Here is a 12,480-nt window from a genome sequence, read left to right as displayed (position 1 = left end):
TTTTCAGAGTCTGAGATTCCGAATTTTCAGTTGGAACTTTGTCGACGACGCTGCTGGTTGGTATTTCCCTACTTCCGCGGGAATAAAGAGGAAAACAAAAAAACCTGTAAAAATCAGGAAATGTTATTCGAAAATTATGTAGAAGTTCAAAATTATTACAAATCCCAGCCATGGATTGCTCTGCTGCTATTGGGATTCGCTCTTTTATTCCTACTGCGCCAATTCGGAGAGACCTACATTCAGCCATTGCAAGTTGCGCAACTTTCTTTAAATGCAGAGTTTAAACCGATTCAAAATTATTGTCAAAATTGTGTGTGTTGACAGGTTTTTCGCCAGCGTCTACAGTGCGATGGCGGCCTACCACAAGGAGTGTCGCGAGTTGAAAAGGCAACATTTCGATTCCATGAAGAATCAGCAGTCGGCCGACCCGGAATTGAGGAAGAAGGGCGTCCTTCGCATACTTGAAATCGGTCCCGGACCCGGATACAATTTCGAATTCTATCCAGCCAATAGCCAATTGACAGTGGCCGAAGTCAATCCGTTTTTCCAAAAGCAGTTCTTCGCCCAACAGTCTCAATATCCGCACATCAAAATGGAGCGCTTCATCGTCGGATTCGCCGAGGATATGAAAGACGTTGAAGACAACAGCGTCGACATCGTCGTCTCCACCATGGTCCTCTGCTCTGTCCGCAGTATAGAAAGAGCCCTGAAGGAAATTCAGCGCGTCTTGGTTCCGGTGAGGATAATAATTTTTTAATTAATTGTATCAGAATTTTAATTGAACTCTTAATGGATTATTTTTCCAAAAGGGAGGAAAATATTATTATTGGGAGCACATCCGGGAAGCCGAATACAAATCGGTCCTTTTCGTTCAACATTTGTTTTCCTACACGTTTTACGATTTGGTTTTCGGCTGCAAATTGAACAGAACAAGTGACGAAGTGATCAAGAATGACAAAGGCTTCTCGCAAGTCGACCAGCAGCGATTCAGGACACCGTTGAAGGGAGGACTTTATGCCATTTTGATTATTCATAGTTCCCACGTCAAAGGAATCGCCACCAAATAGGAAAAACCAATCAATTTTAAGTTTCCAAATTTTTAAAAATGCTTTGAAAACAAAAGTTATACTTTCATGATAACTATATTCTTACTTCATTTGAAATTACTTCGTTATAAATAAATTGTTCTTATCGTCGTGTCCAATTGTCTATCGATATTCCATTCGAATCCAATATTTTCACGAAATCTTTTATTTTTGAATTGTTTATCAGTCAACATTTAACTATCATAGTACTACCGGACGGTATATTGTTGTAAAAAAAAAGTTATGTGAAAGCAGCTGAAGTAAAATATACTCAGTTTAAGATGTAATTGTAATAACTAATAAGTGAAGTGAACCACTTCCGTCTATTTCCTGTTCTACTTTGTTTATGCTGAATAAGACTATAAATTGACCAATATAACTCCAGAAAAGTGTGTTGCCAGCTGTCGCTTGTTTGCGCCATCGAGATGGTACGTGGTGGTACCGTACGGCGTGCATGTCAAACTTAGTTTACTATACACGTTAGCAGGTATAGGCTCGTTTGTATAGGTGGTGCCAGAGTAAGAACGCTTCGGGGCATTTTAGAAAGTTACATCTATGCTTGGTATGTATACACAAAGTAAAAGGTATATATAGGAGGTCAGTTCATTCTAGTTTCATCCGATGACTGTGTGTTTTCTCAAAAGCATTTTCTTGAGGGCTGTGACTGGCTGACAGTATACGTCGTAAATTATCCGAAAAGAGAAATCGCCGATAAAACAAGGTAACGTTATGCAGTAGGTTATTTTAGCTTACCCAAAATGGGACGAGTATAACGTCGTATGACTGAAGGCTATTGCCCTGCTATTAACCCGCTAAAAACGCAGCAGTGCAGAAATACGAAGCAATATCTGAGAATACCACTTCAGACAAGCAGAATAAGAGGGCAGATATCAGAAGAATTTAGTAGATGGTGGTTTTCCCTGCATGCTAAACCAAATGTCGAACCAAATGTTGGCGTTCTCAATGCGGGGAAATTTGGTTTTTTCCAGGTAAAATTCAGCCTTATTATGATGTTTTCTCTTTTGCGTACTTATAGGCGACAGCCAAATAAGGTATTTGCGTTATACCCCACATAGCAAGGGAATTAACCGTTACGATTCAGATGATAAGCCAAGTGTAGTGCAGCACACTTGCACGATAAGCGTCACAGCTTTTTTTTTAATTCTTAGTTATTTTGTTTAAACCGATTAGCGTAAGGTTTCCATATTTAGCGACAATTAAAATAGCGAGATAAAAATTCCATTACAATCTCATTTTCTCTTTTTCAGCCTTTATACTCTACGTAGGGGACAACAATAATTAATTATTCTGAAGATTGTAATGGGTACTTAATTTAATTACTGGATTGGAATATCTTAATCTCATCTGCTATATATATTCACAGGTGTCAAAAATGATGATGGATGTACGGTAGATCATTTATGTGTATCATATAGACATATAATCATATTCGGGAATTGTAAAGTGTAAGGTCATCATGCGGCCAGCCTGACCATCAATCGGTGTTAATAGAACCGTTTTGCGTAGCGATTCAAACAGCACTGGGCAGCAATATCCTATATGGTATCAATAATAGCGGACGAATGGCATAGAAAATATTGATGCAATAAAATTTATTGCCGCTCCTTTATCACATATACTTAGTGCAGCCAGTAATATAAGCGCGTGAGAAATATGGTGCTGAATGTCTGCGCTGTCAATTTACCCACGCTCTTTCCATTTCGCCTTTTTTATTAGTTTAAAATTCGTTTAAAATATTTGATTTCCCTTTCAATTGTTTTATACGCTTCCTAATATTTACAGTTACTTCAAACGCGGTTCTATAAACTTGTATAATTTAGTATAATAAAAGCGCAAGACAAGAGTCTCCAAATGAAATCAAATGAACCACAAATGACAAGCAATCAATGAGCAATTGTAATCGAGCAAAAAGTTAAACAAATGAATTAAAGTAAATCGAGATTTCTAAGCACTGCATTGACTCGAGGAATCAGATCTTGATTATAGCGCCAGATGGTGTTATCTTTGACCAGGTGTTGCTTGTATTCTACCTGGCAGTTCGTTTTCTTCAACTGGCAATCGCTTCGATAATGTTGCAAATGGGCCGTTTGCGGGTCGACCGCATACGAAGTGCATTTGCCTTTTGAGCACGCCAGCGGGTAGTGATTGTGGAGGAGAAGGATCTTTTGGACGTCGTGAAAACACTTGACGTATTGGCCGCTCTTGGTGTAGTTGACACTGCGGTAAACGTGTTGCAGCATGTGCATGTGACGAGGAATGCTGGCCACCAAACTGCGCGAATGCTCGGCGTCGTCCCAAAAGTAAACGTTGCGGAAGTTGTACGACGCAAAGGGTTGGCCGGCCGGAGCTTTGGCCAAGACTTTATCCATCAGCTCGTTCCATGTCGACACTTCGCGGGGCATAATTACTTCGTCCGTGTCCAGCAGAGCGATGTAATCGTAGCTGTAGAGATTGCGGTAGAGACAGTCGTTGTAGGGAATCAGCTCGTTCTGTCGCTTGTTGATAATCTTCGACTTGAGATACAAGTGACGCAATCCGGGCAGATTGGGCTGATCGCCCGGAAGCGAAATGGGCGTCAAATCAACTCGCCCCATCTCCTGGTAATATTTCAAGACTCTGGAGATGTTCGGATGGACTTCCAGTTCGTACAGGAAAATCTTGTCGGCTCCGAGCAATCCCAGCAATTCAATCCACTCGACCAGACGGACGCTCAAGTCCACCTGCAGAAAGTCTAGGCCTTTGACGCAGACGGCGAATCGTTTCTTTTCGGCCGGCACTTGATTGTTGATGAGCAAATTGTTGGTTGGCGGCTCGCATCCTTTTTCCGTCAATGAAACCGAGACTGGAATTTGATCAATTTTGAAATTTTTGGCGATGAGATCTGTCGGATTAGGTAAATGACAGGCCATCAGGTAGGGCTGAAGGATTCCGTGTTTGTAATTTCCCCATATTTTGTTCCAGATGTATTTGTACTCGACGATTGGCGTGACCAGCGGATCTCTAGCAGCGTCGTACCACAGCAAGCAGTGCGTCTTCACTTTCGGCTCGATCCGGTCGATCATCCCGAGAATTCGAATGGTCGGTTTCTGGACGGCCGTGCGGTTATCGTGATAAGCTCCGTACAAGAAAAACGTTCCATTCGATGACCGGAGAATTTGCCAGAAACTAAAATTTCAGGTAACATTAAATTTTTTTCAGCTTAATTCGAATTTGAAACTGTAGATAATTAAAGTTATAACTTACTTGTTGTTGAACTGAAGATCCAAAACACTTGGATAGTAAGCGCATGTGTGTTTGAATTTGCCGCTGGAAATTTTAGACTTTTCGCGCATCCAGAACTCGTAGGGCACGTTTGGCGCTAGGCTCTGAATGAACGATTCGTTATCATTGGCTACTACTTCCTTCCTATTTGCACTCAGCTGATTGGTGGTTAGGTTGTTATCAGGCTGATTACTTTTTTCGTTATAGGATAAAGTCGACGTTAGCGCCATTTGGGTGGCTTTTTGCAGGAAGAACTGGAAGTCGTCGTAGGTAGACCTTATACTCTTTGGTGGATCTTCTCCAACATTCTCGGTGCCCCAGATGTGAAATAGACCGAAAGAAAGACACATCCAGAGGACTAGAACACAAGTTTTAAATCGCCGACATTTCAAAACCATTTTCAGTTGGTTCACACACAAATGTTTAGTGCTAGAAATACTTTAAATTAGCCTATTACTTTTAAAAGACTTTCATTACTCAAGAATCACTGTCGTCATGAACTGAATTAACTCAAACGGTCCATTAAAATGCAGGTTCCCTGTACAAAGTACAAAAACAGACTGAACCCTAGACAGACAGCTGGTCTTGTTCACAGTTTAGAGAGATATAGGCATATACGGTATAATTTTTTTTAGGGAAACTGAAGAGTTGAAAAGAATTAAGAACAAGGTCAAAGAAGACAATTTTAGTTGAAGGTCTTCTATTATTTAGACTTGGACGAGGTCAGTCTGAAATTGATTTTACCTTCGAATTGACCGTGCGATATGTATAAGCTGCTTATTAGGCCTATTTGATTGTTCTGAAATTCTCGACAGACATCATTTGAAGAATCCGGCGATTTAATCAGTCTTTTGAATGTTGCTGTAAAGTCGTAAATTAGAATGTACTGAGCAACACAAGAACTTGACGCAAACTGACTCAAATATTACCTTGGTGTCGTTGCCATATTTTCTTTATGGTACTGTAATGAAGACGTTGTCGTAAATGATGGCGATAACTGGCGATAAAGAAATGACGGAAAGTCACGTTCGTTTAAGATAGATAACACTGCTCGACTTGGTGCTGGTTACCCAAAGAACTGTTTCAGTGGGTGGACGCCATTTTACAGATCACGATGAGTGCCCGGTGCTGTTGTCCTTTCCGACTGAACGAGCTGTTTGCCGGTGGCAAATTGGAACGCATCTGTTTAATAATTTGCAACTGTTGGTCGAGATTGTTTTCACTGCTGACCGGTGGCAAATTGCGGCCACGTCAACGTTTCATTTACCTTCTCGCCATTTGGGTGTGTCTCTGCTATGGCCTTTTACACATTTGGATTAGCCAGGAAAGGAATGCTGGTATTTTTCAACCTGTAATCACAATTTTGATTTGATCATAGTAATGCAGTTAAATCTGAAATTTCCCGATTCTTGCTAGAAAAGAACCAGCAGCACATTATCGCCAAGCAAACTAGAGTCGAGATCAAAGAGCGGCAAACATCAAAGGACAAAAATGACATGGAATCCTTCATTCAGGGATTAGCTCATAACGTGCCTTACGAGTACTGGATGCACGAAAAGGCTAAGAATTCCAGCAGCAAAAATAAACCCAAACCGAAATGCGCAATTTTTCCGAGCGTTTTCGACCTCCGATTCAATAACAAGTAAATTTTAAAAAAATCCTCTAATCTTATTGTTAAAATTTTGTTGTTAAAATTGATTACATCGTTCATTTAGTTATTGGCAAACGCTGCGGTCGTCGAATGGAACCTTCTACTTGTACGGGGCTTATTACGACAATCGCAAGATTATCCAGCAGCCGGTTGTTCGAATTCTCGGAATGATTGACCGGCTCGAGCCAACCGTGAAATCGAATTGCCTGTTTTGGTACGACATAGCTAAAGATCCTTTGGTCATGCCAGTCGTCGAGTACAAGTACGTCTGGAACAAGAAATGGGGTAATTACAAACAAGGACTCCTTCAACCGTATCTGATGACCTGTAACTTGCCAAATCCAGCTGATCTCGTCGACAAGGGTTTCAAGCTTGATCAAATTCCAGTCTCGGTTTCGTTGACGGAAAAAGGATGCGAGCCGCCAACTAACAATTTGCTCATCAACAATAAAGTGCCGGCCGAAAAGAAACGATTCGCCGTCTGCGTCAAAGGTCTCGACTTTCTGCAGGTGGACTTGAGCGTCCGTCTGGTCGAGTGGATCGAATTGCTGGGATTACTTGGAGCCGAGAAAATTTTCCTGTACGAACTGGAAGTCCATCCGAACGCATCGAAAGTTTTGCAACATTACCAGGAGACTGGTCAAGTTGAATTGAGGCCCATTTCGCTACCGGGCGATCAGCCCAATCTTCCCGGATTGCGTCACTTGTATCTCAAGTCGAAAATTATCAACAAGCGCCAGAACGAGCTGATCCCCTACAACGACTGTCTCTACCGCAATCTCTACAGCTACGATTACATCGCTCTGCTGGACACGGACGAAGTGATTATGCCAAGGGAAGTGTCGACATGGAAGGAGCTGATGGAAAGAGTCCTGGCCGAAGTTCCGTCCAATAAATCTCCGTCGTCGTACAATTTCCGCAACGTTTACTTCTGGGATGACGCCGAGCATTCGCATACGTGGTATCACGACATTCCTCGTCACATGCACATGCTGCAGCATGTTTACCGCAGTTACAATTACACAAAGCCCAGAGCGTTCGTCAAGTGTTTTCACGACGTCCAAAGAGTGATGACGCTGCACAATCATTTCCCGTTTGCGTGTTTGGGCGGTGGCTGCACTTCGCACGGGGTTGAGCCCGAAACGGCTCATTTGCAACATTACCGAGGTGACTGTCAGACGAAGAAGAACTGCGACGTGGATTTCAAGCAATTTCTGGTCAAAGACACAACAATCTGGCGCTATAAAGAAGATCTGATTTCTCGGGTCGATGCAGTGCTCAAGAAACTTGGATTCCTTAACGAGGATGATGACGGTTACAGGTGATCTAATGCGAACGGATTCATATTAGAAGTTATCTCGATTCCTAAATTAAGACAATAAATGTTACGATTATTTGTTAGATGGAGTGATCAATAAAATATGGTTTTCCCCACATAGCCTATTTATGAAATAGCAATTGACTGAATTAGACGGCTTTTTCTTTCCTGTTTTCTAGTGAAAGTTGAGTTAATTCAACGTACTAAACTGACATAAAATATGTCGCAAAGTCTAATCATTACGGAAGCGACTGTGATCTTATAATTGTTCACATTAAATCGTTAAAAATTCCGACGAGGATGAGATTCGAACTCACGCGTGCAGAGCACAACAGATTAGCAGTCTGTCGCCTTAACCACTCGGCCACCTCGTCTGCTTATCTCAACTGCACCATAAATTCAAAATTCTAGAAAATTGAAAAAAAGATTTTATACACGCACCCAATTTTTGCTTTATAAAATAGTCTTATCGGTGTTAGATCTGGAACAAACAGAAACTGCGACATAACTTACTAAATGAACTTTTATTTGTGTTGTTGTTGACGCAGCTATCTCACCTATCTGAACTCAAGCGGGGGATTCATGCAAAACGACAAAAATATCATTACCGAACCATAAAAGATAATGGGCTCCAAAGTGTATCTGAACTGGAAACGTATTTTATAGATCATATAACATTGTTTTGTACAAATATTAATTAATGATTTATGGAGATAGCATAAACAACAAGCAAATTTTACCTAGTTGAATGTTGAAACATTGACTAGTTGAATTTAGGCCCAATTGAAGGATGTCTTTCTAGGAGAGCGGAAGGAAGTTGTTCATCTCATTTGCTGTTAGATCTCGTAAATGAAGAAGGACGAAAAACACGGCGGCGCGATCCTCTGCTGCTGCCCCGAATTCCAAGTTGAGACGTCTGGATGGGATAAAACCATTGGGACTTGGCCGCTTCATCGTCGGCCAAACTTTGCTGTAATTCCGATAGGGTCTCCAAACGAATTTGGTAGCCGGGCTTTTGTTCTTCCGCAACGCGACTCCTCATCAGACTCAAGTAATCGGTTGGACTCAGAGTGTTGGAACGAAGAGCTGTGGACTCCAGTGAACGGACATTCTCGCCCACCTGATCCAGCAAGCTGAACACTTTTGCTTTGGCCACTTCCAGATTTTCCGAACAGTCAGTCAAAAGTCGTTCGTTTGTCATTTTCTCGTTAGAACTCGACTCAAATTTAGCCTTCATATCCAGTAGAGTCTTTTTAGTTTTCTTTGTAGTTCGGCGAATTTCGACTTGTTCGTAATCGTGCTCGGAAGACGGATGGGCGCAAGCCAGATGTGAACAGAATTTTTTTTGTTTTGGAAGTTTCGTCGGGTTGGCAGAGTAGATAGGCGACTCGCAAGTCTTTTGGCAATTGCGACAGTTGTAAGCGTAGAATCCGTTTTGGCAGGGTACGCGGCTATAACAGATTTTCATATTTTCGATAGCAAAATGCTTGCTGGACTCCATCTTTTGGCCGCATTCCTTCATTTTCCTTTGGAATGTTTCGATGTTTTCGATGTTAAACAGACAGACTTCCAGTTCTTGCTCGATGTCTTTCAATGACTCTTCCAGCAAAGTACGACGCTGGATGACTTCTCGTGTGGATTCCAGGTTCCGGCCGTTCATTCCTTCCAGCATGCTGAAAAATTTGCTGAAATTCTCCTGGCCCATGTCCCAGAATAATTCGTCGAAACACAAATCTTCTTCTTGTTGTTCGGTGCTTGCGTAGAGGACGGAGCTGTTGAATTTGCTGAAAATAATTCCGGCCGACACGGATGTCACGGGGAAATTGCCAGCACGGCAGGCCTCGACGACGGGAGGATCAGCATTGTCTGCAAATGTCACCAACAAACGAATGTTCTCTTTTATATCTTTACCAAAAATAGAAAGAGCAGAGTCGATGATGTATTTCTGGGTGGTGGTTAATCGGCTGTCGCCGGAAGCGGCCACAAAACAGGCGGCGTGAATTTCTTCCACTCGACTTTCCTGTTGAGTCAGAAATTGTTGAATGTTGCGCGTGATTTCCTTGTCCCTTTTCACTCCTCTCGTGTCTCCGTAACCAGGCGTGTCGATGATCGTGATGGAATAAGGAACTGCCATTCCATTACGGTGGCGAATAGTGTAGGCTGTTACTGAACTTGTTTGGCTAATCGCCTGGTTCCTGGCGGTCGTTTCGTCTTCCCGGACACATTTGAAGCGGAACGGATCGTTCCATTTGACGCCGAGGATGTAATTCACCATTCCGTTGATGAGGGTACTTTTGCCACATCCAGTTGCGCCCATCAAGATGATTAATTTGTGATTTTTCATACAGGTTGGCGGAGAACGGACAGGCCTGCCGACGTCAAACCACCGGAGATCTTCACTCACCGACGTGTCCGTAGCGTTCAGCAAATAAACATTAGGTTGTCCTTTCTTGATTAATTCAGCGCACCGGTTTTTCTCATCTACGAAAAATTCGGCAATTCTTTGGTTGTTGAGCTGGTCATTTTCAATGTCGTCGGGCGGAGGTGTTTCAGTAGCGCAGTCCATGTCTATGGAAGTTTCATGATGACGGAATTCACGGTGGGAGATTGACATTGTACTGTTCCAGTATTGGACAGATTGATTACCAACGTCGTCAACTGATTCTTCTGTGATGCAGTTCTCATTCTCATCCAGTTTATCTCCTACACTACAATGGGTTTGCATGCAGTCGACTAAAGATTCCGATTTCGTATCTTCCTCTTCAACCCGTCGGCCTTCTTCATCCAGTCGTTTTAGTTGATTTGCCTGCTTCATTTTAGGCGATTTCGACGACTGGTAATGAACGACTTCCGTGTCAGCGCTCGACTGCGGTGACGTTACGATCGAGTTGTTTCTGTTCAAAATACACACAAATTATGCAGGTTAAAAATTGTGCAAAATCTAAAAGTTGTTGTAAGTGTTATACCTTTGCTCAGTAGACAAAATCATGTCAGCCCTAGACTCCGACGGCGATGCAATAGATACAATGTGCTTCAGTTTGATCGAATAGTCTCTGTTCAAAATGCCGGCAAATTAAGATGCAGGTTATTAAAAATGCGAGAAAACTAAAAGTTAATCATGGTTTTAAGTGTCACACCTTTGCTCAGTTGATCGACAAAATCCGGCAGAAGGATTTATTTCAGAGCCTGAAAGTGATCTACTTTTTTGCATAACTCCAGATCCTGAAACAAAAAATTATACAATTAGAGCACTCATTAAGGAATTAAACATTATTGGGTTTACCTCGCTGTTGTTTCCTCGGGGAATCATTTTCTTTCTTGTAGTCTCCAAAAGTCACTATTGTACCGTCAGTCAAATGCGGATATTCTGAAGTTATTCCAATATAGCAGCGATGGCGCTCCTCTTGATCCAGCAAAAAACTCGATTGCGCTTCTTTGGAAAACTTCTGCAATTCTTCCCTAATATTTCTGAGTCGCTCTTTGTCAGCCATAAGTATCGGAAGGTTCGGAAGAGGGGCACTTATTGCCGAAGGATTATCAGTAAATGTATAAATGAACTGAATTAGTTGATCTGGATAGAATTCGGCTCTCAAGACAAACACTTTTTCGCGATTTTGTTTGGTTGATGTCGTAAACGTCTCGATTTTCAATTGGGTGCCTTCGATTAGCCAAGAAATCTTGTCCATTTCAGAACGTCGTTGAATCAGCCAACTCATCATACTATGCAGTAAGTGGGAGACCATAAAGATTTGTTCGGGAGTAGTGGTCGTATTTAGTGCCTCATGCAATCTCCAAATTTTCTGCCCAAGTGGCCCCAACAAATCATTAAACTGGCACAAAACGCTTTGGAAACAAGGAAGCATTTCAAAGTAGGCACAGATGTTCTTACTTTCATTTGAGATCCAATTAAACATGACTGAATGCGCATCACATTTAAACTTGAAATCGTTCTCCATATCTAATCGAAGTCGAGCTACCATTTGTTCCGGGATATTTCTTAAAGTGATTTCGATGGGTCTCCAATGACTGTCTTCCTTATAAAAACTCATCGCATCCATGAGATATTGAATGGATTGCTGGAAAGATCCCTCTAGTTCATTACCAGGATCGAGGCTGCTGAGGATCTGACATTCCACTTTGTTTAATGATGCAGGTAAATCTAAATTAGCGGAATTTCGACCGAAAATCTGATTGAAGTAATCTTTGGCTGCCCAGTTGAGTCTTCCTTCGACGTTCTCCTTCGTTTCGTGCTGGCGATCGATGGTTCTTTGTAGGGAACAGATAAATTCGGCCCCGTAGACAACCTGCTCCACCAAATGAGTTGCTACACCACCACTTTGGATCTGGTATTCGTTGAGTTTCCAGTCGATGAATTTTGGACAAAGAACTTCGATTCGTTGGTGGACTCGGAAGAAGAAAGTGACTCGAGCTACACTGATGTCTTCTTTTGGTTGGCTTGATTCCAGAAAATTGCCGAACCAAAGTTGACTCAAGTCCACAGATTTTTTCTCAATGCTGTTGTGCAGGTGTGAATTGATGCCTAGGGCTTCGTACTTCAAATGGGGCAGTTGATGCAGATAAAACCACTCTATTTCGGGTGTCAATTTCTTGGTGATTGATATGGATTCCTGGGGAACTCCGACATTGCCTGTTCAAAATGAACAAAAAATTTTTTAAAATTGTGAATATGCAGCTAAATATACACACACATATGACCACTTACTACTGCAAGCAATGTAATACTGTAATTTAGGTTTGAATAAGATAAGTCAAACTATAAATAAAGACAAGCAGACAGAGTAAGATCAGCTGAACACTACTAGATGAAAAATAAGACTTTATTTACGTGAACTTACAAATGGATATGGCATCAGAATAGTAGTTGTAAAGGTTTCCGACTTGCACGTCACGTCCAAGCGCAGATAACCGAATTCGATGGGAACCCATGGTCCATGGACAGACACAGAACACCGTGAATAAATTTCGACTCAACTGGACCCCAACAACATGCAGAATGGGCGATAGACCGATAGTAAATTTTAGTTGTGCATTTGAGCGGCAAATTATGAAATTAGACAATGGATGTGTGGAATAAGCAAATAAGCGTTGCCAACTAGGCCTATCAGACAACTAAGCCGTTACAT

General features: G+C 41.9%; 4 protein-coding genes and 1 non-coding gene across 8 annotated transcripts; 2 read left to right on the top strand and 3 right to left on the bottom strand.

Annotated features, from left to right (window-relative positions):
* The first annotated feature begins 21 nt into the window (after positions 1-21).
* LOC124349877 (thiol S-methyltransferase METTL7B-like) lies at positions 22-1,372 on the top strand. The gene is made up of 3 exons (XM_046800797.1): positions 22-248; positions 325-736; positions 810-1,372. The coding sequence occupies exons 1-3, from the start codon at positions 121-123 to the stop codon at positions 1,065-1,067; spliced, it is 798 nt and encodes a 265-aa protein (XP_046656753.1). The 5' UTR covers positions 22-120; the 3' UTR covers positions 1,068-1,372.
* A 1,571-nt stretch (positions 1,373-2,943) lies between these two features.
* On the bottom strand, positions 2,944-5,307 carry LOC124349600. Its single transcript, XM_046800343.1, has 3 exons — positions 5,112-5,307; positions 4,350-5,007; positions 2,944-4,271 (listed from the first exon to the last, which is right to left on the bottom strand). The coding sequence occupies exons 2-3, from the start codon at positions 4,763-4,765 to the stop codon at positions 3,032-3,034; spliced, it is 1,656 nt and encodes a 551-aa protein (XP_046656299.1). The 5' UTR covers positions 4,766-5,007; positions 5,112-5,307; the 3' UTR covers positions 2,944-3,031.
* Positions 5,308-5,437: 130 nt separating this feature from the next.
* LOC124349581 lies at positions 5,438-7,446 on the top strand. Of its 4 annotated transcripts, none has more exons than XM_046800307.1 (3): positions 5,438-5,704; positions 5,784-6,009; positions 6,083-7,446. In XM_046800307.1, exons 1-3 carry the CDS (start codon positions 5,482-5,484, stop codon positions 7,341-7,343), a joined length of 1,710 nt encoding a protein of 569 aa, XP_046656263.1. In that variant the 5' UTR covers positions 5,438-5,481; the 3' UTR covers positions 7,344-7,446. The 4 variants fall into 4 exon arrangements, with proteins under 4 accessions (XP_046656263.1, XP_046656262.1, XP_046656264.1 ...); XM_046800306.1 differs by having other exon boundaries at positions 5,438-5,718; positions 5,789-6,009; XM_046800308.1 differs by having other exon boundaries at positions 5,523-5,704; positions 5,789-6,009.
* A 182-nt stretch (positions 7,447-7,628) lies between these two features.
* Positions 7,629-7,710, bottom strand: Trnas-gcu. The gene has a single exon. It is a non-coding gene; the product is annotated as a tRNA-Ser (tRNA).
* Positions 7,711-7,958: 248 nt separating this feature from the next.
* LOC124349403 lies at positions 7,959-12,404 on the bottom strand. The gene is made up of 5 exons (XM_046799971.1): positions 12,193-12,404; positions 10,620-11,984; positions 10,474-10,558; positions 10,303-10,389; positions 7,959-10,230 (listed from the first exon to the last, which is right to left on the bottom strand). The coding sequence occupies exons 1-5, from the start codon at positions 12,281-12,283 to the stop codon at positions 8,163-8,165; spliced, it is 3,696 nt and encodes a 1,231-aa protein (XP_046655927.1). The 5' UTR covers positions 12,284-12,404; the 3' UTR covers positions 7,959-8,162.
* Between the last annotated feature and the right edge of the window lie 76 nt (positions 12,405-12,480).

This window comes from Daphnia pulicaria, chromosome 7 (genome assembly GCF_021234035.1).
Source record: "Daphnia pulicaria isolate SC F1-1A chromosome 7, SC_F0-13Bv2, whole genome shotgun sequence".
Lineage (NCBI taxonomy): Eukaryota > Metazoa > Arthropoda > Branchiopoda > Diplostraca > Daphniidae > Daphnia > Daphnia pulicaria.
This window is presented reverse-complemented; position numbering and strand designations above follow the sequence as displayed.

Coding starts and splice junctions, on each gene's coding strand:
- LOC124349877 (XM_046800797.1), top strand. CDS start 121: ATGTTATTCGAAAATTATGTAGAAGTTCAAAATTATTACAAATCCCAG. Junction 249..324: donor GAGACCTACATTCAGCCATT/GCAAGTTGCGCA, acceptor GTGTGTTGACAG/GTTTTTCGCCAGCGTCTACA. Junction 737..809: donor TTCAGCGCGTCTTGGTTCCG/GTGAGGATAATA, acceptor TTTTTCCAAAAG/GGAGGAAAATATTATTATTG.
- LOC124349600 (XM_046800343.1), bottom strand. CDS start 4,765: ATGGTTTTGAAATGTCGGCGATTTAAAACTTGTGTTCTAGTCCTCTGG. Junction 4,272..4,349: donor GATCTTCAGTTCAACAACAA/GTAAGTTATAAC, acceptor CTGAAATTTTAG/TTTCTGGCAAATTCTCCGGT.
- LOC124349581 (XM_046800306.1), top strand. CDS start 5,482: ATGAGTGCCCGGTGCTGTTGTCCTTTCCGACTGAACGAGCTGTTTGCC. Junction 5,719..5,788: donor ATGCTGGTATTTTTCAACCT/GTAATCACAATT, acceptor TTGCTAGAAAAG/AACCAGCAGCACATTATCGC. Junction 6,010..6,082: donor GACCTCCGATTCAATAACAA/GTAAATTTTAAA, acceptor TCGTTCATTTAG/TTATTGGCAAACGCTGCGGT.
- LOC124349403 (XM_046799971.1), bottom strand. CDS start 12,283: ATGGGTTCCCATCGAATTCGGTTATCTGCGCTTGGACGTGACGTGCAA. Junction 11,985..12,192: donor TTCTGATGCCATATCCATTT/GTAAGTTCACGT, acceptor CATTTTGAACAG/GCAATGTCGGAGTTCCCCAG. Junction 10,559..10,619: donor CCCGAGGAAACAACAGCGAG/GTAAACCCAATA, acceptor TTTTTGTTTCAG/GATCTGGAGTTATGCAAAAA.